This window comes from Clinocottus analis, unplaced genomic scaffold (genome assembly GCF_023055335.1).
Source record: "Clinocottus analis isolate CAN_PGR_092001 unplaced genomic scaffold, fCliAna1.0.p SCAF_11, whole genome shotgun sequence".
NCBI classification, from domain to species: domain Eukaryota; kingdom Metazoa; phylum Chordata; class Actinopteri; order Perciformes; family Cottidae; genus Clinocottus; species Clinocottus analis.
The window spans coordinates 15,504,610-15,526,728 of NW_027175832.1; the positions used below are offsets into that span (position 1 = coordinate 15,504,610).

At 39.8% G+C, this 22,119-nt stretch overlaps 2 protein-coding genes across 3 annotated transcripts; both read left to right on the forward strand.

The window, feature by feature from the left end:
- Window positions 1-210: 210 nt before the first annotated feature.
- Window positions 211-12,851, forward strand: lrrcc1 (leucine rich repeat and coiled-coil centrosomal protein 1). 2 transcript variants are annotated; one of them, XM_068566647.1, is made up of 19 exons: window positions 211-578; window positions 1,225-1,430; window positions 1,569-1,634; window positions 1,744-1,911; window positions 2,903-3,069; window positions 3,633-3,824; window positions 4,359-4,558; window positions 5,146-5,320; window positions 6,147-6,295; window positions 7,268-7,472; window positions 7,754-7,893; window positions 8,487-8,688; window positions 9,263-9,448; window positions 10,161-10,335; window positions 10,669-10,832; window positions 11,197-11,405; window positions 11,665-11,802; window positions 12,217-12,352; window positions 12,580-12,851. In XM_068566647.1, the coding sequence occupies exons 1-19, from the start codon at window positions 535-537 to the stop codon at window positions 12,688-12,690; spliced, it is 3,033 nt and encodes a 1,010-aa protein (XP_068422748.1). In that variant the 5' UTR covers window positions 211-534; the 3' UTR covers window positions 12,691-12,851. The 2 variants fall into 2 exon arrangements, with proteins under 2 accessions (XP_068422748.1, XP_068422757.1); XM_068566656.1 differs by lacking the exons at window positions 11,665-11,802; window positions 12,217-12,352; window positions 12,580-12,851 and having other exon boundaries at window positions 11,161-11,340.
- Window positions 12,852-13,175: 324 nt separating this feature from the next.
- e2f5 (E2F transcription factor 5) lies at window positions 13,176-20,559 on the forward strand. Its single transcript, XM_068566689.1, has 8 exons — window positions 13,176-13,442; window positions 14,809-14,918; window positions 15,211-15,369; window positions 15,772-15,883; window positions 16,084-16,396; window positions 18,629-18,766; window positions 19,032-19,070; window positions 19,450-20,559. The coding sequence occupies exons 1-8, from the start codon at window positions 13,314-13,316 to the stop codon at window positions 19,524-19,526; spliced, it is 1,077 nt and encodes a 358-aa protein (XP_068422790.1). The 5' UTR covers window positions 13,176-13,313; the 3' UTR covers window positions 19,527-20,559.
- The last annotated feature ends 1,560 nt before the right edge of the window (window positions 20,560-22,119 follow it).

Here is a 22,119-nt window from a genome sequence, read left to right on the forward strand (position 1 = left end):
TTAATAGGCACATATATGATTTTGCATAAAGAATACTTTTACTTCTAGTCGGCCTACATAGAGTATATTTTGATGCTAATACTTATGCGTACTTTTAGCTAAATAAAGTTGTGAATGCTGGACTACTACTTCTGCACTGTACAGTTGGAACGCGCCTGGTTGAACCGCTCCGTCGCAGATGTCCCGGATGTTACTGTTGACTAGCTACGTCATAGAAGCCGGAAGTACGATGTTAAGAGCGGTTATTTCAATTACTCGACAGAGATGAGGCTCAAAACAATACCAAAACACGTTTTAACGTTAGCTACAATACCATCCAGCCCTCAGTGGCTCTTACAGTGTTTGTGACTGTGTTTTGTAAACGTTAAGCTCCTGAATTCGATCGCTAGTAAACTTGTGCTAAGACGCTCGTTTAACTCCGCTAAAGGCTTCAATAATTAGTCCGCAGACTTTATACTTAACGAGTACAGTCTAAGTTACACGTGTGCGACAAATTATTGGTGGGTGACGTAACGGTGGCTGCGTTTCGTCGTTATGGGAGACAAGGAGCTGAGTCTTATAGACAAGAATATATCAAGGTAACGTTTACGTTATTAGTTTTTGTGTGTGTGTGTGTGTTTACTTTGCTCGATAGTTTCCTTAACAATTGTGCCCTGAGTTGTATTAAACGTTGAAATCATTGCCTTCAAACCATTAGTAAAAGTGTAGAAGCAGCATTTAGTTAAAATACTTGAAGTGACTGTAACGTTACTCTTAATGCAGTAGAATACCTCCTTTCCCTCATACTATTACGTGTTGATGCTGATTTGGCATATATTATTGGATCGTTATTACTTATGCATTCAAGTATAACAGCATTTTAAATTGGCAAACTATTTTATTTTTTTATATTTGAATAATTCATCTCCCTTTATAAGATCATTGTATGTGTGTATGTGAAATCTTCTCTGACAAGTATCTATAACTGTCTGAGAAATGCAATGAGTCAAGTTAAATACATCTCTCTGATATTTAGTGGAGTGAAAGTTCAAGGTATAACAAAATAAGTGTGCAGGTAAAGTACTAACCCAGTTAGTGTTAACTCAACACTGAGTTTAATTGAGAAGATGTACTGAATGTCGTTTGAAGACGTTACCTTGATTTTTCACGCTTTCTGTGACTTTTCATAGACTTACCTTTCTTTCTTGGTGAATCTGTCGTTTAACTGTGTTGCTTTCTGTCTAGTTTGCTCGATGTCCCTCTGAGTCCCACTGTAACATCACTCAATCTGCACTGCAATCACATCCCGAGGATCGAGGGTCTGACCTCAGCGTGGCACCTGCGACACTTGGACCTTTCCTCTAATTGTATTTCTAAGATTGAGGGTCTAAGTTCCCTCACTTTCCTGAGGACTTTAAATTTATCCTGTAACTCAATCACCAAGGTTGAAGGTGAGTCTTTTCGGCACCCTTTTACTCTGACGATAAATGTTTCAGCGTTGTGGGTGTTCTCTGAGTAATACTTCTTCATTACAGACTCTTTGAGCTGTGAAATCACTCGGTTGTTAATGTCCCCTCCCTTTACCGCAGGACTAAATGGCCTTGTGAACTTAACAAGATTAAACTTGTCCTACAATCAGATAAACAACCTCACTGGTGAGTTGAACAACAACTCCAAGCTCTTGTGTCGTTCTTTTGCTCCACTGAAAATACAAACAAGTGATCGACTCATCAATGCTGTTGATTCCTGGCGTCTTTTTTTTAGGCTTGTTGTATCTTCATGGCACGGACTACAAGCTGAAGCACCTCAGTCTCCATAGCAACCACCTGGACAACATTGATCACCTCCTGCAGTGCCTGCTTGGATTGATACGTTTAAGAGAGGTCACTTTGAGTCAGGATGGCGGAGACAACGCTGTGTGTCGGTCACCAGGTAAGACGTAAAAAGCTTATTTTGGAGTATTGGCAACTAGGTTGGACTGTAATATCACCTACAGATATTGGCTTTTCACAGATTTATTGTAATGCTCAAATAATGCTCAGTTTTTGGTGAACATTATTCAGCTTTATGGTCCTTTTGGAGGCTTTATATGGAACTATTCTGTCTACCATGTTTCTATTAATGATGGTAGACTAAATATCAGAAACACCTCTTAATTCAACAGCACCACAACTGCACCATGCCTATCAAATATATCCTCCTTCTCAAATATCTCTAAAACAGTTTGAATGCCATAACCATCATAAAGGTAGGATTTATGAAGTTATAACGATTAAACTGACGACTGAGTTTATAGGTCAAATTTGTGGCTATAATCTCTCTCTCTCTCTCTCTCTCTCTCTCTCTCTCTCTCTCTCTCTCTCTTTCTCTCTCTCTCTCTCTCTCTCTCTCTCTCTCTCTCAATAATTAACTCATAACTCTCCCTTTGTATTGTCAATAATGAATCAGTGGATGTTGACAGCTACTGATGGTAATGACTGGTATATTTATCTTTTTAGACATAATACGTCAGTATCTTTTCATAATTGTATTGACTCAATTCATACGAATGTACAATCGTTGCAGTGTTTGCCTTTAAGTTATGCCGTGCCCCCGTGATCCATATCTTCCAGTTCATAATTTATTTCACAGCAGTAGCTGCTGAAAGGACATATTTATATCAATGAGGGCACACTTAAAGTATTCTTACAACCTTTGCTGTCAATACGTGAAGTGCTGCATATGAGGATAGTACACACAGAGGAGAAGTTATTCATTTAGATATAGATTATTTGATTTGTGCAACATATCCACCCTAACACCTGATGTTTTAGCCAAGCCATAAAACACTAATGTGACAATACTATATAATGGTGTTTGTGGACAGATTTGCAGCTCCTCCCCCGGCAGTTTCTTTAATGTATTTGTGTCTGTCTTGCTACAGGATACAGAGAGATTGTTATTCAGTCGTTGCCACAGATCTCTGCTCTGGATGGTCTGGACCGGCTGGGAAATCCATCACATCGAGGTCTCGGGAGTCCCTGTGATATCCCCGGTCTGGAAGACTATGTGGACCTCCTGCTGTCCTCGGATACTAGTCACAATGAAGCGGTAGGTTTTGATGCCATACCACCATTATTAGTCTTAAATTTATACCATTATAATTACCATTTTCAGGTTTAATTGTTTCTTAATTCAACATTTATTTACCCATGCAGAATTTTAAATCACTCACCTGGCCAACACACAGTCACAGAAGAACACATACCGTTTATTTACGACATTTATATGTAGCACAATAAAACCGAACATGAGAGGAATGAGAGAGAGACGCTTTACTTTGAAGGGCCAGTATGTAGCTTTGATATTAGCAGAAATGGAATATAATATTCGTTAAGTTGTCATCTTTCAACCAAAGTAGTGCTTGTAAATAGCAGATTCCCATAGGTCACTGAATGGCTGGAATATTGTGTAATTTAGTGGATTTATTACAAGAAAAATAGAATTTAGGGAATCTCTGGTCTCTTACCAATAAGTTGCTTATTGAAAGTTAAATGTTAAATTCATTGCATCAGATGGCAAAATCCATTTGTTTTTCTTTTCAGCAAAATCAGCTGCAGTGTAACACAATGAAATGGAAACAAAGCAAATCTAAGTTTAAGTTTCTCTTGCAGGTTAGAGAAGACGTCACTCTCACTACACCCCGCATCGATGAGGTGCTGACCCAGTTTCGTCAGCGGATTGCCTCCGAAGCAGTCACAGATCCAGCTGTACAGGTTCGATCTCCTGTGGCCAATCCAGCAGACCCAGTAAATGAACAACGCATCCGGAAACTGGAGCACCAGGTGTCCCAGCTCATCCAGAAGGTGCTTATTTAACACAGCTGAAAGCCATTAAGTCAATAATTAAGAAGCTTTGTGTGAAGTATATAGGAGCTGAGAGTGGGTGAAGGATAAAACATTGATGGATTATATTTAGATTTAAAAAAAACAGCAGTAGTTAGCCAGCGTAGGTAATCACCCCGTTTTACAAAACAGATTAGAAATCACACATAATATTAGAAACCAGAGTATTTCAGCATTATACCATCTAACTTTTTTTTTTTTTTACCAACATTCTTCCCTAAAGATGCCCGTCGGGGGGGGTTCTGCTAAATGTGACAGTTCTAGTTTAAGTATTTGTGGTCCCAGCTTTGATAACACAGTTGAAACTTATTTACCTTTCAGTGTGTAGTTTTTCTGTTTGAATTAAATTCACATGTTTTTTTCTAAATGTAACAATTTATGTTGCTCCTTTTGTCTATCAAATACATTCTATGTTTTATTCATTTGTGATTTAGCTTATTTATCTAAACAAGTACAGTAGTACATATTTTAATTATTTCTGCAATGTTTAACCAGGCTCCTGCTGGTGACAAATCAACTTGCCCTACTCATTCTGTGGCAATGGTACAGAAAGCCAAGAGGGACACTGACCGCACGTCAGAGAGTGAGTGTGACAGCGGAAAGGAAAACACGAGGCGCACCAGGATCCCCAAACATCGTAACAACATAACATCGAGGCTGAGCCCCAAGAAGATCAAGGGCCGAAAATCCGACAGGTGCTTTAGCAACCACATATACTTCTGCACAATTCTTTTTTAGTTGTCAAGTAATTTACTTTGTAATGAAAAATAATTGGTTTTGCCTTCATATTAACATGTTCCCTGATTTTGTTTTAGTCACTAAATGCCACCCACGTAAAACCTAAAATTCATCAGAACACTCTGTTAATGTTTTAAAACTCAACTGTGTGAAGACATTTAAGGCGTGTACCTTTGAGTCATAATAATCATGTTTTCTTCTCTGAGCGATGTTGTGAAGTTTCCTCCTCTCTGTTTTATATTACAATAGCCATCTGAGTCCCGTGATTAACGATCGTGCTTCATCAGCCACTGATAACGTGTTCAGGATTTAGTAATTTAACTTGAGTAAGCTCCCAACCGTCCTCATCAGAGGCAAGGTGATTTTTTAAATATTAGCTCCAAATTTAATTCAAAGTTGTTCAAACTTTGCTTACCTATAAAAGTGAGCAAGTTTTCTGGTTTGACCATTATGGATCCAGACTTAAGCTTGAGCTTTGTGTCTTATCCATCTTACAGCTGGTTCAATACTTATGTTTTACGTGCACTATTTGTTTTATGTGCAGCGATCAGGAGAATCATAAACAGAGGAGTTCAAAGTCTGCTGAGGGGCACCGAAGGCAGACTGGCGGCCCAGGGGGTACAGCCTCAGCGGGGCTAATGAAGAGAGGACCTGTGAGAGCTGCTGAGGCCTCAGGCAACATGAAAACCAAGTCCACTGAGGAGGAGGAAACCTACAGGGTACGGCACGGATAGGTCACCTGTGGTCTGAACAACAGCTTGATGATGTAATATAATATGAAAAAGTGTATGTCTTTGTTCAAGAGGAGCATACACATCCTCCAGGTGTTTGTACTCGCAACTCGGTGAAAGTATACTTTTGTTTGTATTTTATTAACTTTTTTACACAAAACCAATACCAAACAACATGCACATACAGGAACAGAATAATAGATACCCAATAAATCAAAGACAATAACAAACCACATCAAAACTTTCCATAAGACTTTTTGCTCATTCTGAGAAACTCTAGTCAATAGCCGAAAAAAACTGACTTAACTTATTTGGATAGTACATTTCATACAGTTAGCTCACTGTGCTTCACACACAACAAATATTAACTAAATAAAATAGGATATGAATTCAGTTACATGAATACAAATTAAACCTTTGGGTGTGTTATGCTAGCAGCAGCTAACAGCTAGTAGCCGCCAGCTGCTAGCCTCATGCAGAGATGAGCGGTCTGCAGAGGTCTGATAAACTTGTCTTTCGAACTCCACAACCCCAGATTTGTTTTACTTCAAATTTATAGTCCCCAGACCCAACTGACATGGACTTACATTACATCACTTGAGGCAATTCATCTGATTTCACGTAGCACAAAATGCCTTATGCAAATGTTTTAAACGTGCAAACGTACTCCCTAAGACCTGGAAACAGACTGTAATGTGTAAAATTGATGGATCTTAAAAAATATTTTTTACCGGAATTTACTGATACTTGAACCTTTTGAAACAAGTCAATGTTCTATTATTCATGCCTCATTCGGTATTTGTGCATGTGCCAGACTATTGTGGAAGAGCGTGACCAGGAAAGGGAGAGGCGTTGGAAGGCTGAGCAGGCTGTGAGGAAACTAACAGAGGATCTAAATTGCCTGAAGACAAAAGTCGGGGAGGAGAAAGACCTGCAGAGCATGGCCCTGCACACCACCGACAGGTAAGAGGAAAACCGCTTAGATGCACGTTTGCACACAAACCTCCACATGAATTGTTGCAATAACTTTAAAGCAGATATCTTGAGGAAAAGAGATAATTGGACTTGTCTCTGTAGATTTTTGTCAACTGCATAATGGATTATCATCCATTTCAGCCCTCTTCATATTTTGTATAGGCTCCCCTGAAACCAGGGCGCGCTGCCTGTCTCATTCTTGAAAAATGAATATCCATCTCACCATTAAAAGTCCTCAGTATCATTGTCCGAGCCTCTCAGAAAATCAACCACACATTTTGGCTCCATTACTCCAAAACTATGAAGTATGCATGCAGTTGCCTTCTATGTTAAAGCTATTAGTGTAAACATCATTAACCTACACACCCAACCTGTACTCCTATATGTGAAACTGTTTGGCTTCCACACTGCATCCATAGAGCCAGGTGTAAATATTGTAAGTAGCACACCCTGCTGAGATAAATCTGCATTATGGTTGTAATTAGAAGCTTGGTGGCAAGCATATGTCTGCTGCGTCACATTAATCAATCTTAACCGTCACTGTGTAATGACACTGAACGTGGCAGCTACTGTTGACTCCCTCACTCGTCAGGCGACAGCTTACAGTAAAATGAGTGGTTATACGCTTATTGTAGGTTGTACTTTTTCCTAAATTCTCCATGTGTGTTTTTTCATTTTTTTACATTTTTTTTACCAGAAATCCCTGTCATATGTTTTTTCCTCTTGCAATTTTCAATATATGTTCATTTTCTCTTCCTTTAAGATTAAATTTTGACGATGCTGTAATATCATATTTCTTGAAGTTCGCAGCAGTTTTTATCAGCAGGCAATAAAACACAGGGGACAATCAAGAGCATCACGATATTGTTAGTGGTTGCCTATACCAGTTTCTATACACAGTAACAACAGCCATACAAGGTATTACTCTTGCTGCTCTTATGGTTTGTTCTACCCGTACAGACTGAAAGAGTTGTTGATAAAGGAGCGATCGGGTCGCTCTGAACTGCAGACTCGTGCTGAGGAGCTGGAGGGGAGGTGTCAGTCCCTAACCCAGCAGCTGGAACAGGCCCGCAGCCGTGACGATGAACACAAGACTGCACTGCGCAGACTGGAGGAAAGCATCTCCCATGGAGAGGCACTCAGGGCTCGCCAGCAGGCCGAGGAGGTACAGTAGTTAGTTTAGTATACCTAAGAACTCTTTCATCGCCATATTGATACACATTAGTGTTCATTCAGTGATGAAATCTGAACATGCCTAACTCATACATTATGAAAATATCGTGCTGTTTCTATTCCCTACAACTGAGCATGTAAACTCCCGAAAAGCAAAGAAATTCAGTGATCTCTCCTGCAGAGGGAATGTATGCAGCCAGATGAAAGGATTCAGCAGAGAGGTTACATTCAGCGCCGACCGGTTCTGATAAAACATGTGCCGACCTTCCTCAGATGAAGCGGCAGCAGGAGCTGGAGAACAAGGCAGCAGCTCTAAAGAGAGAGTCGGACATCCAGAGAGCCTCAGTGCATCAGTACAAAGACAAAATGCAGAAGCTGCATGAACTGCTGGCATCCAGGGAACAAGAGCACAGGTACACTTAAAGGATTTTACTCTGAATCACTAGTAGAACTGTTGCCCAATATCAATGTTATCCTCTATTAAAAGAATACAATCTTAAACATGTTCTGCCAAATATAGAATAGATTTGGTTATTTCATATAAAGGTTTTTGTCTTTGCTCTTTTCCCTAGTTTTAAGTAGGCAGGGCTCAGTTGGAAAACAGTGATACTCGTATGTCTGTGCACCAAACAGTATCGCACATTCTTTGAATTAAAAGGTGACGATTTACTGTGTTTATTTTGAATCTTTTTGTACCATTTTAAATATAAGATAAAATAAGATAATCCTTTATAAGTCTTGCAGTGAGCAAATTGCAGGGTTATAGAAGCAAACAGGTAACGTGCACACAAAAGACACATTGTAAAATAAGATTAAAAAAACAAGTAATATAAAAAAAAAACAGTAATAAAACAGTAAAGAATCCACAATAGCAGTATGATCTATACAGTTGGAATTGTATGTTATGACCCACACATTACCATTTGCATGCTCTCCGATTTGTGTTAAGGCTCCAGCAGCCTTTAGAACAGCTCAGTGTACTATGCTTGTTTGTATTGTTTCACAGAAAACAGTTGGATCTGCGGTTGCAGCCTGGCGGCGCAGATTTCAGAGAGGCAGTGGCGAAAGAAGTTGCATCAGTGGAACAGAGACACGGCCACAAGGAGGTGGAGCTGCAGGAGAAACTGGCAGAGGGCAGGAAACAGTATGCTGCTCTGGAAGACGAGTTCCGCATGGCGCTAACCATCGAGGCTGCTCGCTTCTCTGAGGTCAGATTTAAGATGGATGCATGCCATACAGGTGGCCTGTCATCACTGCAATGTTGTCTCTACATTATCTGTACAATTAAGCTGATACATTACAAGTGTGTCCAGTAAAAAGGGAAATGACTGACCTGGAATTGACCCCAATCTAGATAGCTTCAGCATTAGTGTGAAAGCTGAGATTGAATTAGGGTCATCTGATTCTGGACAAGTAGTCTGTAATTCACACAGAAAGAAAGGATTGGATTTGAATCAATCTTTTCATTATGGTTACAGATTTAATTCACACATTCTGCAGACAATGTAATCTTGTCTTGACTGCTACTGCTCACACACTTTTCTACTTAAAGCCTTGGACCTTTGGAAACGTCTGAATAAGATTCAGATTGTGAGTCAGACGCTCGCTATAGGAAACCTTTGAAAATATCTTTCTTTAAAAAACGTAACTCTAAAACGTCTTCTGTCATAATGTGACATTGATTGATCACATTGGCAAGTCAGGTATTGATCCAACCGAATTGCTTCACACAGTTCAACTCCAATACTCATTTGATTCCTTGTCCTCGCTCTGCTTCTGTAGGTAAAGGAGGTTTATGATCAGATGGTTGCAGAGCTGTTGGGGCTCAAGGCGAGCCTCGCCCAAACCCAGCAGAGGGAGAAGAAATCCGGTTCCCTGGTGCAGGAGCTCACAGCCATGGTCAAAGAACAGAAGTCCCGCATCACTGATCTCATCAAAGCTAAGAGAGATGCTGTCACTGATCTGAAGGTACAGCACTAAAGTTAAATAATGAGTTATGAATTATTTAAAATAGATACTCTGTCTGTACCATATTAGTATAATCAAACAGTGTATGTGTAACTCAATTTCTGGTCGTCCTCACCCTCTGTTAACTTTTCAATAAGCCAACACAAGCTTGAGACGTCATAGGCATCAGTTTAAGGATTTGTATGTGATGTCATCGTCCACCCCTACTGTCAGCTAAACATACACACACTGATCCCTTGCAGTTTTATTTCAGACTGCAGGAGAAAACTGCTGCATTTTAGCTTCAGAAATATAGCTTTTAGTTGAAAAGCTAAGTTACAAAAAAATGATTTCATCAGGAAACCGTGGCACTCGATCCACGCAACTGACAAATGTAATTGAAATATTAACGCCACTATATGTACTTCCCAACACTGTAAATAAGATACAATAGAGATATGCAGTTCTGGGCATCAGTCATATTGTTCAGCGTGAGCCTTTGGGAGACTTTTAGGACCTCATCAACGCTGAATGGTCCAGCTGCCTTTCCATCTGTCAGCCATGACAGATGGCTGTTGATCATTAATACTCCATCACTCTCTCTCTCTCTCTCTCTCTCTCTCTCTCTCTCTCTCTCTCTCTCTCTCTCTCTCTCTCTCTCCCTCTCCCCTTTCTCTCTTTCACTCTCTGTTTGTTTTGTCTCTCTGTCTGTTTGTTTCTGTCCCTCTGCCAGAACCGTCTGCATTCCTTGGAAACAGAGGTGGCGCAGGATCGGCGTTTCAGTCTGCAGCTCGAGTTGCTCAAGAAGGACAAGGCTCGCCTGTTGTCTCAGCTGACAGCTCAGGAGTCGGTGATCGATGGCCTCAGAGCAGAGAGAAGGATCTGGGGCCAGGAGCTCGCTCAGCAAGGTGGGAGGCGTCTTTGAGGGCACATGTTCCCAACTTAGAATGAGCCTTTTAGTACATGCAACACTTGGCAACTAGTTTTAGTTGCTCATCAGACACAGGATTTCCCCTGAGTCGAGCTTTCTCATATTGGCCAGCAGAGTGAGTCACTCACTTTAGTCATCATGAAGGAGACATGAGCTGTTTAGCTTAATATCTGCTAACATTTTATTTCATCCGTAACGAGTAAAGCCTGTCATCTAGTGGTTATTTGTGAGAAACACACTCTGGCGTAGACAGTAAAAACAAATACAGAATGCCCCCAATTTTACAGTTTTCTGTGCTTCTCTTGATAAGGATCATCCTTAGCTCAGGATCGTGGACGCCTGGAGGCAAAGATAGAGGTCCTGGGTGCTGAGTTGGAGACTCAGAAGAAACAGAACGAGAGAGACAACGATGCCCTAAAAATCAAAACCAAAATCCTTGCTGACCAGACAGAGACCATCCGCAGACTCAAAGAGGTAGTGGGAAATAACATGTATTTTTTTACAATCAACACTTGACATGATGACACAAAATGGCAAATGACAAGGTAGCTCAAAATGTAAACTACAAATGAATTTGTTATTTTTCCCTCTTTACTTAAGATTTCAATAAACTTATTTTGTTCTTTTTTTACAACATCTACCAATACGCTGGCATCATGTAATTATTGAAAGCAGTATGTCGTTCTTAAAACAAAAGTTGTATTTGTGCATTTTAACATGAACATTACTGTGTGACTGGTTTATGTGCGTTTATGTATTTCTATTAATATCTCTTCTGATTTTATCTCTTGACACCCTGAAGCCATTTCTCCTCCTCCTCTGTCTTCCTGCTGTCTAGACCGTGCAGGAGCGTGATGATCAGATCCGTAGGCTGAGTGAGGAGTCGGTCAAGACCCAGAAGAGGTCCCAGCAGCAGCTGGAGGAGGAAACGGCTCAGCAGGCTGAGCTGAGGGACCGGCTGGAGCATCTGAGCCTGCGCAAGGAGGAGCTGAAGCAGCAACTGGAAGACAAGGAGGCAGAGCTTGAGGAGATGAAAAGAGTTTACAGGCAAGCGTCCCATCACAAGCACACACAGATATACTAGATATTTACGCTATCTACAAACATAGATATACCAGAAAAAAATAACAATTTGTAAGTATTATCCAATAGGAATAACTGATGTGATTGTTTGAATGAAGCCCACTACAGCTCATGACTTGAACCAGCTCTCTTTATCGTCTTCCTGATCAGATCTGTTTCTTTACCATCATCAAGTTGAGTTTGTTTTTTTTCCTTATTACTCCATATTTATTTTGACTACCAGTGATTCCAGTAAGAAGTGGCAGGCGAAGGCTGACCTGCTGACTCGGCTGGAGAACCAGGTGAAGGGCATGAAGGAAAACTTTGATTCCAAGGAACATTTGCTGCTGGAAGAAAGAGATAAAGCAACAGAAGCGCACAAGTACGATACAACACGTCCAAGCAAACATTTTTAAATTCTTCAAAAATGTGTTGCTCTGTTACATTTTGTGCCCATGTGAAGTTATCAAGTCTCAGTTCTAATACCCCACATGATCACATGATGTTACTAGCATTAAACATGGCTCCTCATCTTTCTCCCAAACCCCAAAATGAGAAACTTTGAAGATTCAAAATTGTAATTACATAGTAGTTATGAAGTCTGGGGTAAAATCATGATCAGAGTGTATTGAGCGCCTGAGACTAAAGTAGATGATGAATACATTATTTGTTTATGTTTAAGTGATTATCTTCTGAGGCCGTCCACCCCACGCCAAAAGGTAATGTACGAGGGCAGTTTGTGTGACAGCCAAGTGTCTTATATAACATTTAGTTGTATTTGTTGTTTGTCTCGCAGAGCTGCAGTGGAGAAGTTACACTGTGTGGATGATGCATTTCGTCGACAGCTGGAATCCTGCCAGGCTACCCATCAAACTGAGTTGCTTCGACTGGCGAATGAGAAGCAGAAACAGATTGAACGAGCTAATCAGAAGGTACAATATATTTACCCCAGGATAGTTTTGCTCCCAGATGGAAGTCAAAAAAAGGTGCTTTGTACCAGTGTGTTTATACGTGACATATTTTAACAACCTCTAAGGATTCAGTTTGTGGTAAATACACTAAGCATAGTCTTTGTTTAATATTGTACAGCGGTGGGATTTTATTGTATTTTACCTTCTTCACCATTCAAAAAGGTTGTATATGCGTGTGTCTTCTTCAGGTGTTTGACGTGGAGGAGGAGATGCGTCAGCTTTTGGAGGAGACGGAAACTGTCAAGAGAATCACGGAAGAGAAAATGAAACGTCTCACAAGTGTTCTAAAAGACTTTTAACAATTGAAATATGACTTTGCAGCTATGGCAATGTATGAATTTAAATTATAATACATATTTATTTCAATTAATAAATTGACCCGTTTTTTCTACATGTTTGTTCAGTTATTGTTGTATTTTAGTACATCATGATTTATCTAATAAATGCCCCCTTGTGCATATTTCTGTCTTTTCTTAAAGTTTACATACATTTGTGTCAACACAACCTTGGGATGAGAACACAAGGTTCGATGGGACAAAATGTAAAAATATTTCATCCATCTGCAATGTGCAGTAAAATGCCTGTCACACATTGTACATGAAATAGAATTAGGATTTAACAAAAACATAATAGTAAATAAAATATGCCGCACATTTTGACTTGAGAATTAGTATAGTTCGATTGTATGGTTGAAGGGGGGAGGGGCATCTTTAGCAGGGGGGCGCGAGCGGGACAAGGGTTGCCATGGCAACCGTAACCTAACGTAACGTCCGTTGATTTAAAAACCCAGATGCAGGTTCCACCGTCGTCCCGCAGACACGTTACGTTGGAGTGTAACGTCCGTTAGTTCTAACGTTAGCTAGTTACTGTTACGGCTGACTGTAAAATCAGCAGTTTTTTTTTTTTTTTAAAGAAAAAGAAGATGGAGTTTGAGGCGACGGAGACCGTTCGCTCGACACCGAGTCGCCACGAGAAAAGTTTGGGGCTCCTCACGATGAAGTTTGTCAGTCTGCTTCAAGAAGCGAAGGACGGCGTCCTTGATCTGAAAGTGGTCAGTGAAACGGAGAGCAGCCAGCGGGCGTGTGGGGTGGAATTAACCGGTGTTTAGCGTACCATCGGCCACAAAGGGCTGTCATCAACGCCGGTCAGGTGCATTGATTTGGTGAACAGGTGGATTAGCCAGAGCCGCCATTACCTCCTCGTTTGTGGGTTCAATAACGTCACCTCACAAGTGTGTGAGGGGATAAAATAAAACTACTTACAGAGAAAGTGTGTAACTACCAGTTTCCAGTCATATTGTTAATGGGAATGAATCAGTGTGTACCGTTAATTACGTTTAAAGTGAGACCCTCCCCGCTTCAGTATAGAGTAAGGTAACAAAACAAACCAAGTCGCGAGGCAGTCCATTTTAATACTATGTTGATTCGTGAAATCAGGACGACATTTATGTTTCCTATTTTACCAAAGGAGTTATCCCAATCTCTCTGGATACTAACTAACACCTTTAAACAAGACTCTAACAGAGTTTTACCAAGTGCATATCTATGGGTTATGTGGGTTATTCATACTCCTATTTCACTGTATACACACTGAATACACTATGCATTTTTGTTTAGTTTTAGAGCCCAGATGAGGTAAAACAATGAAGTAATTCATACATAGAACAAATGCAATGATTAGGAGGAATATCTAAAATATAGTTTTGTGTGTTTTCTCCTGCTTTTTTATTGTCATGTTCAAAATAATGTTTTTTATGACCCTCTGATGTGTCCAGACTCCCTCCTACTCCCAGTGCAGCAACTATTTTAATAATTGATTGGTTTGGACACAAAATATCCAAACTATGGGTCCAGATTTTCTGCATTCGTCTGCTTTATCATCCCTCTGAAAGTTTCTTTCCTCGTAAATGATAGTTTTGTTATGGCTGTCTGCTATCAGCTAGAAACTAACAGTGAATGATTTTTTTTAAACTCCTCCCCTCAATCATTGATGTACACTTTGTGGTTGCATCATCTGCCTCACTGCCCTTAATGGTTAGGCTGGCAGATGTGTCTCTGCTATCTGAAATGTCTTCCAGAATTCTACCTTATTTTCATCACACTAATAGCAGTTTTCCCTCTCTTCTTGCGCGCCAAAACTTGGTAATGTTTACACAGCAGGCTTCTTGGACCCTTTCCCTCCTCCTCCTCCTCCTCCCTCTACTATTGTAACTGTCCTCTCTTGCCAAAGGGTTTCATTTTCTGTTTGTGCAGCTTATTTTGCCAAATCCTTAATTTGTTGGCTTTGTTCAAGTGTCTTTCCCACAGAAGTTCTGGGTTTCCTATTAAAGACTGGACCGTGATGTGTCTGTCAGCATGGTTCATATTAAGCTGCCACTCATTAAGACCCTTAATGGAAATGTCTGACTGAATTAACAGGCTGCGGACAGCTTGGCAGTGAAGCAGAAGAGGAGGATATATGACATTACCAACGTACTGGAAGGAGTGGGGTTGCTAGAGAAGAAAAACAAGAACGTAATCCAGTGGAGGTTTGAAAAAACTATTTTCATCTTTAAATATCCATGATATATTTTCTTTCTTACTGATAAGTCAATGCCTTCGGTATCTTTAAACTCTTGTTGTCAGTGTGAAAGATGTAAGGGTCTCCCATCCAACCCTCAGGCATTGCATTTTTAAATGAAACATTTGGATGCTTTTAGCAGCAAATATTATCTTTAGTTGCCTGTTAACCTGCCAAAATGTAGCAAAACATTAGGAGTACACGACTTGGGCTCATACCTCATGCTTGCTTATACGATCTGTAATTTTCCTTGTGTCCAGGGGAGAGAACTCAAGCAGCCAAACTAAGGAGGTGCTAGAACAGGTGAATGCTTTGAAGGCCCAAATTTCAGACCTGGAGGCTCAAGAGAAAGAGCTGGACAACCAGAAGACTTGGTTAGAGCAGAACATCAAACACTTTAATCTCGATCCTATCACCAGCACATATCCTTTGCCATCTGGCTTTAAATGGAGATGTTTTGCTTGTACCTACCTAAAGGTTCTTTAGTTTTTGTTTAGTCCAAATCAGGTTGTAGGTTTTGTGTATTTCTTTACGTTCTCTAATATTGAGTACACGTTCGTCTACAGTTTGTAACTCTAGTCCTCTTGAGGCCCCATTTATTCATCTCAGAGGAAATAAATCCCTACTTATCCTTTTAACATTGTTTGTTATTAAGAAAATGCTATAAAGGGAGGATTATAAATACAATTGCTATTGTCAGTCTCTTGTGAAATCCCGGCTAGGCTAATCCTGATTTGCACAATGCTCACAGTCTTGTTTTTCCAGTTTGTCTCCATTTTCCTCCCCAAAGTAATCTAGCTCCTGTTTCCTTAACACCCTTCCACTTATAAATTTGTCACACATGAAGACATCTGCAGTGCCTTCAGTGGAGACACTCTTCTTGCTGTAGTGGCTCCTGCTGGAACGCAGCTGGAGGTACCACTACCTGAAACGGTTGGTCACGTCTTATAAGCTTTTCTTTATCGATTGGCATACAAAAAGAAAAGGCTCTGCTCCTGGGTTTCTGTGTGTTCATCACGACAAGCGACTCATTTTACGTGCAAGATGTTCTGTGACCCACTGTGTATATAAAATAAAAATAGATTTTGATCTGCTGTAATGACGATAAACTGATCTACACTGCTAATCCTCAGGGCCAGAGTGGTCAGAAGAAATACCAGGTAAACCTACGCAGCCACTCGGCCCCCATCCAGGTCATGCTCATCAACAGGGATTCAGACTCCACGATACCTGTGGTCTTTTCTGTGCCACCCACTGACGACATCTGTCCAATGCCAACTCCACCGAGCACCCCCGCCAGCCTGCAGAGGTTCCCTTTCTCCATGTCGGTGTACTCCACCCCCTCCTACTGCAGCCAGGACTCTCTCTGCTCAGACCACCAGATGGTGCTACCAGAACTTGAGCAAGTGCTGACTCCATCGTCCACCCCTCCTGATGTGCAAATGGGTAAGCGCAGGGACTTTGCAGATTTCATTGCTTATTAAGTTATTCTAGACAACCCAATTGTTACTGTTTTTTAATGCCCTCTTCTTCGGCGGCAGTGAACAAAATTGGAAAGACAAAAGCTTGACTTTACTCTCAGATTTGTATATTTTGTGCAGGGTAATATTTTATACATACAGTAAAATTTTAATAACAAAAAATATAATTAATAAACCCACCCACAGCTTTTATAGCTTACAAACATAAGGTATTGGTTGATTTTCACCTTTTCAGACCACATATTATGTCTGACAATATCAAGAACAGACATCACAAAATATGGAACCCTTACACATTGAATAAACGGTGGCTTATGACAGTAATATCCTGTCATACTTGGGTGGTTTCATTTTTCTCTCTCAAATCCTCCGTCATGATCTATTTGAAATAACATCTTCTACTCTGTGAGTCAAAAGACATTGGTTTTGGTCCCTCCCACTCATTTTGTCAGTTATTGCAATATGAATGTTGTTGGATGTCCACAGTGATACTGGCTGACTGTGCTTCATGTTTCAGTTAAATGAGAACAGAGCCAGCAGAGCAGATGACGCCTGTGTAGACTTGTCTACCAAATGTCACCAGCAATATAACTCACCCAAAGAAGCTTAAGAGACAATAGACTCAGTTGCCGCCTAGCGACAACTGATGCAGCAGTTAAATATACCAGCCCTGGAAATGTCTTTTCTCATTCCGCATAGAAATGAGTGGGAAGCTAGTTTCAAATTGACAAAAAAAGGGCTCATGAATCCAAGGTGTGCAAAGCGATTACTCATTTTAAACTATAAGATACTCCGTGTTCTCATTTTGTTTTGTGTGTCACTCTGCACTTGGGCAAATCAGATGGTCACCTTGTTGTTAACCTGTGTTGCATTATACTGAGAGTAAAACATATTGCTTACAATGGCAGTTGGCTAAATATTGACTGAGACACTTTTTCAAATCTCAATGTTGCATTCAAAAGATGTTCCCATGTCCAAGAACTGAAAGTATCAAATTGCTGAGATATGTTGTCAGGAAATCAAATCCGGATGACAAGCGGTAAGAAAACACTTCCGTTATACGAATGAATCATGTGAATTTGGTTGATCGTTGCCTTAAAAAGATTGCTTTCGATCAGTTCACTGAATATAAAATGTCATGTTGCCCTGACATGCAAGAACAGGAACACATTTTCTTTTAATGTCAATGCTCGCATCTGTAATACAATGTAATCTGTGTGTGTGTGTGTGTGTGTGTGTGTGTGTGTGTGTGTGTGTGTGTGTGTGATGATAGCTGACCTAACTCAAGCAAGTTTAATGTTGAACTCAGTTTTGCGAAAGCCTTATATTTCTCTCTTCGGAATTAACTGTCTAAGAGAATTAAATGAGGGTTTAAAAACCCCTTTTTCCTCCTCCATCAGCCTTAATTGGTGAACGTTTTGTCAAATCTTTCTGTATAAAATGATCTAGTTTGTCAGCTCAGGAACAAGTATGATTTCTCCAAAACCTCCACAACAGCTGTAGTGCTGAGAAAGCAACAACATCTGTAGTTAAAGCCTAAAGGCAACACAGTTCTTGCATACAATGGTTCTGTAGAATCAATGAGTTAATTGCAGCACATGCAGAATTGGAAACATATGTGATTTGATCTCGGTATGTTTTTGCAATGGTAGATTTTGATTGTCATCTCTGGATATAAATAAATTTGCTGTGTAAGAGACACGATAAAGAGGCTCATAATGCATATAAAACTATACATTGCCTTGTTTCCCAGACAGACTGCATTTACATTTGAATCCAGCTCATGTCATGGGAACGGACTAAAGATACAATAAACTTCCAGTCTGTGTGAGAGACAAAGCACTTCCTTTTTCTGGAGCTATGTTTCTAAGAAAATAATGAGTCGGGATGTATCAGCACAGATAGCACTGGCTAAGACTCTTCTTCTCAAATTGAAACTCATTACATACATAGAAAAACCCCAAAAATAGACATTTACTAAACAATATTTACTGTTGTATATCACAATATTGAAAACGTTGACAAAAATCACACTGTGTTTACATGATGACCCAGGTTTACAGATGTTGGCCGGTGCATTTTATTACCTGAAGACATAGTCATACGGAATGAAGATCCTTAGTGGAGGTGTAATTTTCCACAAGTGGCTCTGCTGTACAGCTGAGCATTGTTGTTGCATCTCCGATGTTCCCTGCAGAGTGTCGCAGTCAGTCGGGAGCAGTGTTGGAGCAGCACCAGATGGACCTGGCGGGCCAAGAGTTCCCATCTGTGCTGGACGTGAGCAGCCTGTTGAAGCTCAACGCTGCTGGAGATCACATGAAGGACGACCGAGAGGGTAAGGCCCAGGGGCCCGGACACTGCGATGCTGTTTACTCTTAATTACATCCCATTTGTTTCACTTAGTGTTCTGTAAAGGCTTTAAGATCTCAGCTTGCTTTTACTTAGAGTTTTTATCCCAAGCTTTAAGACTGGGACTGGTGAGAGAAAATGGCTGAATAATATACTGCCATTTTTTTTATCTGATACTTTTATCCAGCTTTGTAGTCTGCAGTGACTGTTCCGTATACTGGGAAATGGAAACATTTGCAATTCTCTTGTAGGAGCTGTCGACCTGATTGATGAGCTGATGTCGACTGATGGTAAGCGTCTAAAAACCTTGACTTACTTTATAAATGAAAAATTGTATCAACAAATATTTGCCATGACCATATGTTTAAAAAAGGAATCAACTGAGAGTACAGCTATCAGCTCTAAGAGATGCTAAAGTTTGGACGCTAACCGCAGGCAGAACAAAACACAATAAATTGGCACCAAACACCGTAGTTATCCATAACTAAATTTAAAGCAATGTATGATACGGTTTCTGACATATTTCTGTCTGGACCAAAGTGGTTTGACCGCCCAATGTTTGTTTGTTGCTAATGATTCTATAAAAATGTCATGGCAGCCTTTCGATCTGTCTTTGAATTATCTGTGATTTAAAGTATGATGCCTTATTAATGCTCCTCTCTCACGCAGGAATAGACTACAGCTTCAACCTGGACGACAACGAGGGAGTGTGCGACCTGTTTGATGTACAGATCCTCAACTACTGACGGCTGGCTGCGCCTCCTCCGCTGCACGCTTTTACAATCTCAGGAGCCGCCTCTGCCTCTCTCTCGTAAGACACTTCAAAGATGCCTTTTCCCAATATTTATTATGACATGCCATTGTCATAAAAAAAACACTTTTACATACATTTACACGACTACGATGTCTGCCAGACAACGGTGATTTACTACTCTGACTGTTTGCCAACACAAAGCACAGTGCCTGATTTCATTTGCCAAGAGATATTTGTGAAGCCAAGAGTCATTATATGTCCACTTATATGGTTTCACTGGGTACAGACCATTCACTGAAACTAGTTGCTGAGCCGAAGTAAGCCAGGACAAATCCTTCGGCCTTCTTCTGCACTTTTGCATGTTAGTATTTTTGTATTTTTCCACATCCAGTGGAAAGTCTGAGATTCATACGACGGCTTTACTTTCTGTTCATGAACAGTTGGGACTGTGAGAGTGTTTTCATATTAGTTTGATATTCACAGTAGCATGTAACAACTCAGTATTTACTGCTTTCTAACATTTGATGCAGGGTCAGTAATCTAGTTCTGGCTACGTAAGTAAGTAACTTAGCCTTAAGGTTCTTTAAAAAGCATATTGTGTAAAAACTTACTCAATTCAACAGTTAGATTTGGTCAATTGTATTTAATGAGTGAATGTTTCAGTTACATTTTGTGACCTTGTCTTCGTGTGAAAAAGGCAGAAAGATTTATTTTCTAAATTATTGTGACACTGCCATTTTGGGCCTCAAATATTTTTTATTTAGTTAGTTGTATATTTGAATAACTAATCATTTTTATTTAATTTAAGGAAAACTATTTCTTGGTTCTAAATTGTTAAATGATGCTGGTTGACCAGCCTTAATTCTAATACAAGTGAATTAGCCATATTTCTGATGTGAAATATCTGAAGTGGCATTTTTGTATATTTATAGTTTTCTTTGAATACAAGTCATGTTTTCAATGACAGTTTGCTCTTTATTTGCACATTTTATGAAAGTTTTTTTTCAATAAATGGATTTAAAATATTTTTTTTGACTAAAGGTTTGAGTTTGGTTTGAACACATTAAAAATGAGAGAAGGAAAACGAATTATTTCAACATGTACGCAACCTTTGTCACGTAAGATTAGTTTGTTTGGGAGTTGCCACGATTGTATTAAACCATAAAGGCGTTGTTATTCACACACAGTCTGATGCCCAGGTTTTCTTTTTCCAACGTTTTGGTTGAGTGAAATGTTTTGCTCAGTGAACAGATGGCAAACCTCAGTGAAATTAATTCCACATGAGAAAGCTCACTTGCCAGCGCACGACCTGCAGCATCTCTTGATTTGTACCAGCTGGAGTACAGGAAGACGACAAGGAAAACACATTTAAAATGAACATGTGGTTTCCTTGTTGACGAAGAACATGAAGTTCTAGCTTTCAGTAAAAACTTGTGTTTACATTTTCTATGCGAGATTAACCACTCGACTAACCACAGCATACATCCATCCAACAAGAAAAAATACCATTTAATGCCAACTATTTAAACGATGTAGTGCTGTGTTTATGTCTAACTTACAATTAGATACAGTGTGCATTTGCTTCTGTCAGTAACCCCTCAGCTCTCATGTAAGGAATTTATTAGCAAAATTGCATCAGCTATACAAACCCTTCTGGGAAATTGTGCAACTGAACTTCTCATGCTGCTGCTTGCATTAATAGTCTTACCTTCAGGCTTTTTTAAAAATTGGTTTCAACTGCATGGCATCAAATCTTCTGCCAATCTAGTAAACACTTCTCTACTCTGAGGCTATTTCTCACAGACCCGGCAAACGGCAGTTAATAAGCTTAAACAAATCTAAACAATTCGCTCATTCACAATTACTGACAGATATTGAACCTTCCATAGAGAAATTCTTAAAAAGGCTGGTTAATCACAGTCTTTGCCATTAACAGTAGTTTTTTGATATGTTCCAGTCAAGACCACAGCACAGAGATTGCATCTTAAACCTAAACACAAGTTTCAGTCTCTGTATTTTTCCATTTCAGTGCTGCATTGCCTCTGATGTTCAGACGAACTCAGGAAACTAATCTTAAGCTTTCCCACATGAAGGAAGTTAAATCCCACTGGATTTGGTACAACGCAACACCACCAGTGCAATCTAGCTGATATGTGACATCTTTTAATTATCAGGAACTTAAGGTCATTTTGAGCTGAAAATAACTACATAGTTAGAAAGTATATGGTTAAACTAGAAGAATATTAAAAACGTGTGTGTGGTAGCCCACCTTTGGTTAAGGCTGTGCAGATGTGTGATATCAAATGAATCAGGATTATTTACTGAAAGTGACTTAAAGACCTAAAACGTGCATTATTTCAAACACGTTGCAATCCAACGTTGTTTCCAGCTCATTCATTGATTCACAAATAATTTGTATAGTGTGTAATGAAGAGTATGAGCTTCATGCATCTATCTTATTTGTGCAGCTGGAAGTGTTACAATAAGTGTTACATTGTTCTTCTGAAATGTTTGTTTCCTCAGATCTGGATACTAAAAAAAACTAAAACAGATTTAAGCTTGTGGGCTTTCTGCGTAGTGCATAT

Coding starts and splice junctions, on each gene's coding strand:
- lrrcc1 (XM_068566647.1), top strand. CDS start 535: ATGGGAGACAAGGAGCTGAGTCTTATAGACAAGAATATATCAAG. Junction 1,635..1,743: donor TCAGATAAACAACCTCACTG/GTGAGTTGAACA, acceptor TCTTTTTTTTAG/GCTTGTTGTATCTTCATGGC. Junction 8,689..9,262: donor AGGCTGCTCGCTTCTCTGAG/GTCAGATTTAAG, acceptor CTGCTTCTGTAG/GTAAAGGAGGTTTATGATCA.
- e2f5 (XM_068566689.1), top strand. CDS start 13,314: ATGGAGTTTGAGGCGACGGAGACCGTTCGCTCGACACCGAGTCGCCAC. Junction 18,767..19,031: donor CATGAAGGACGACCGAGAGG/GTAAGGCCCAGG, acceptor ATTCTCTTGTAG/GAGCTGTCGACCTGATTGAT. Junction 19,071..19,449: donor TGAGCTGATGTCGACTGATG/GTAAGCGTCTAA, acceptor TCTCTCACGCAG/GAATAGACTACAGCTTCAAC.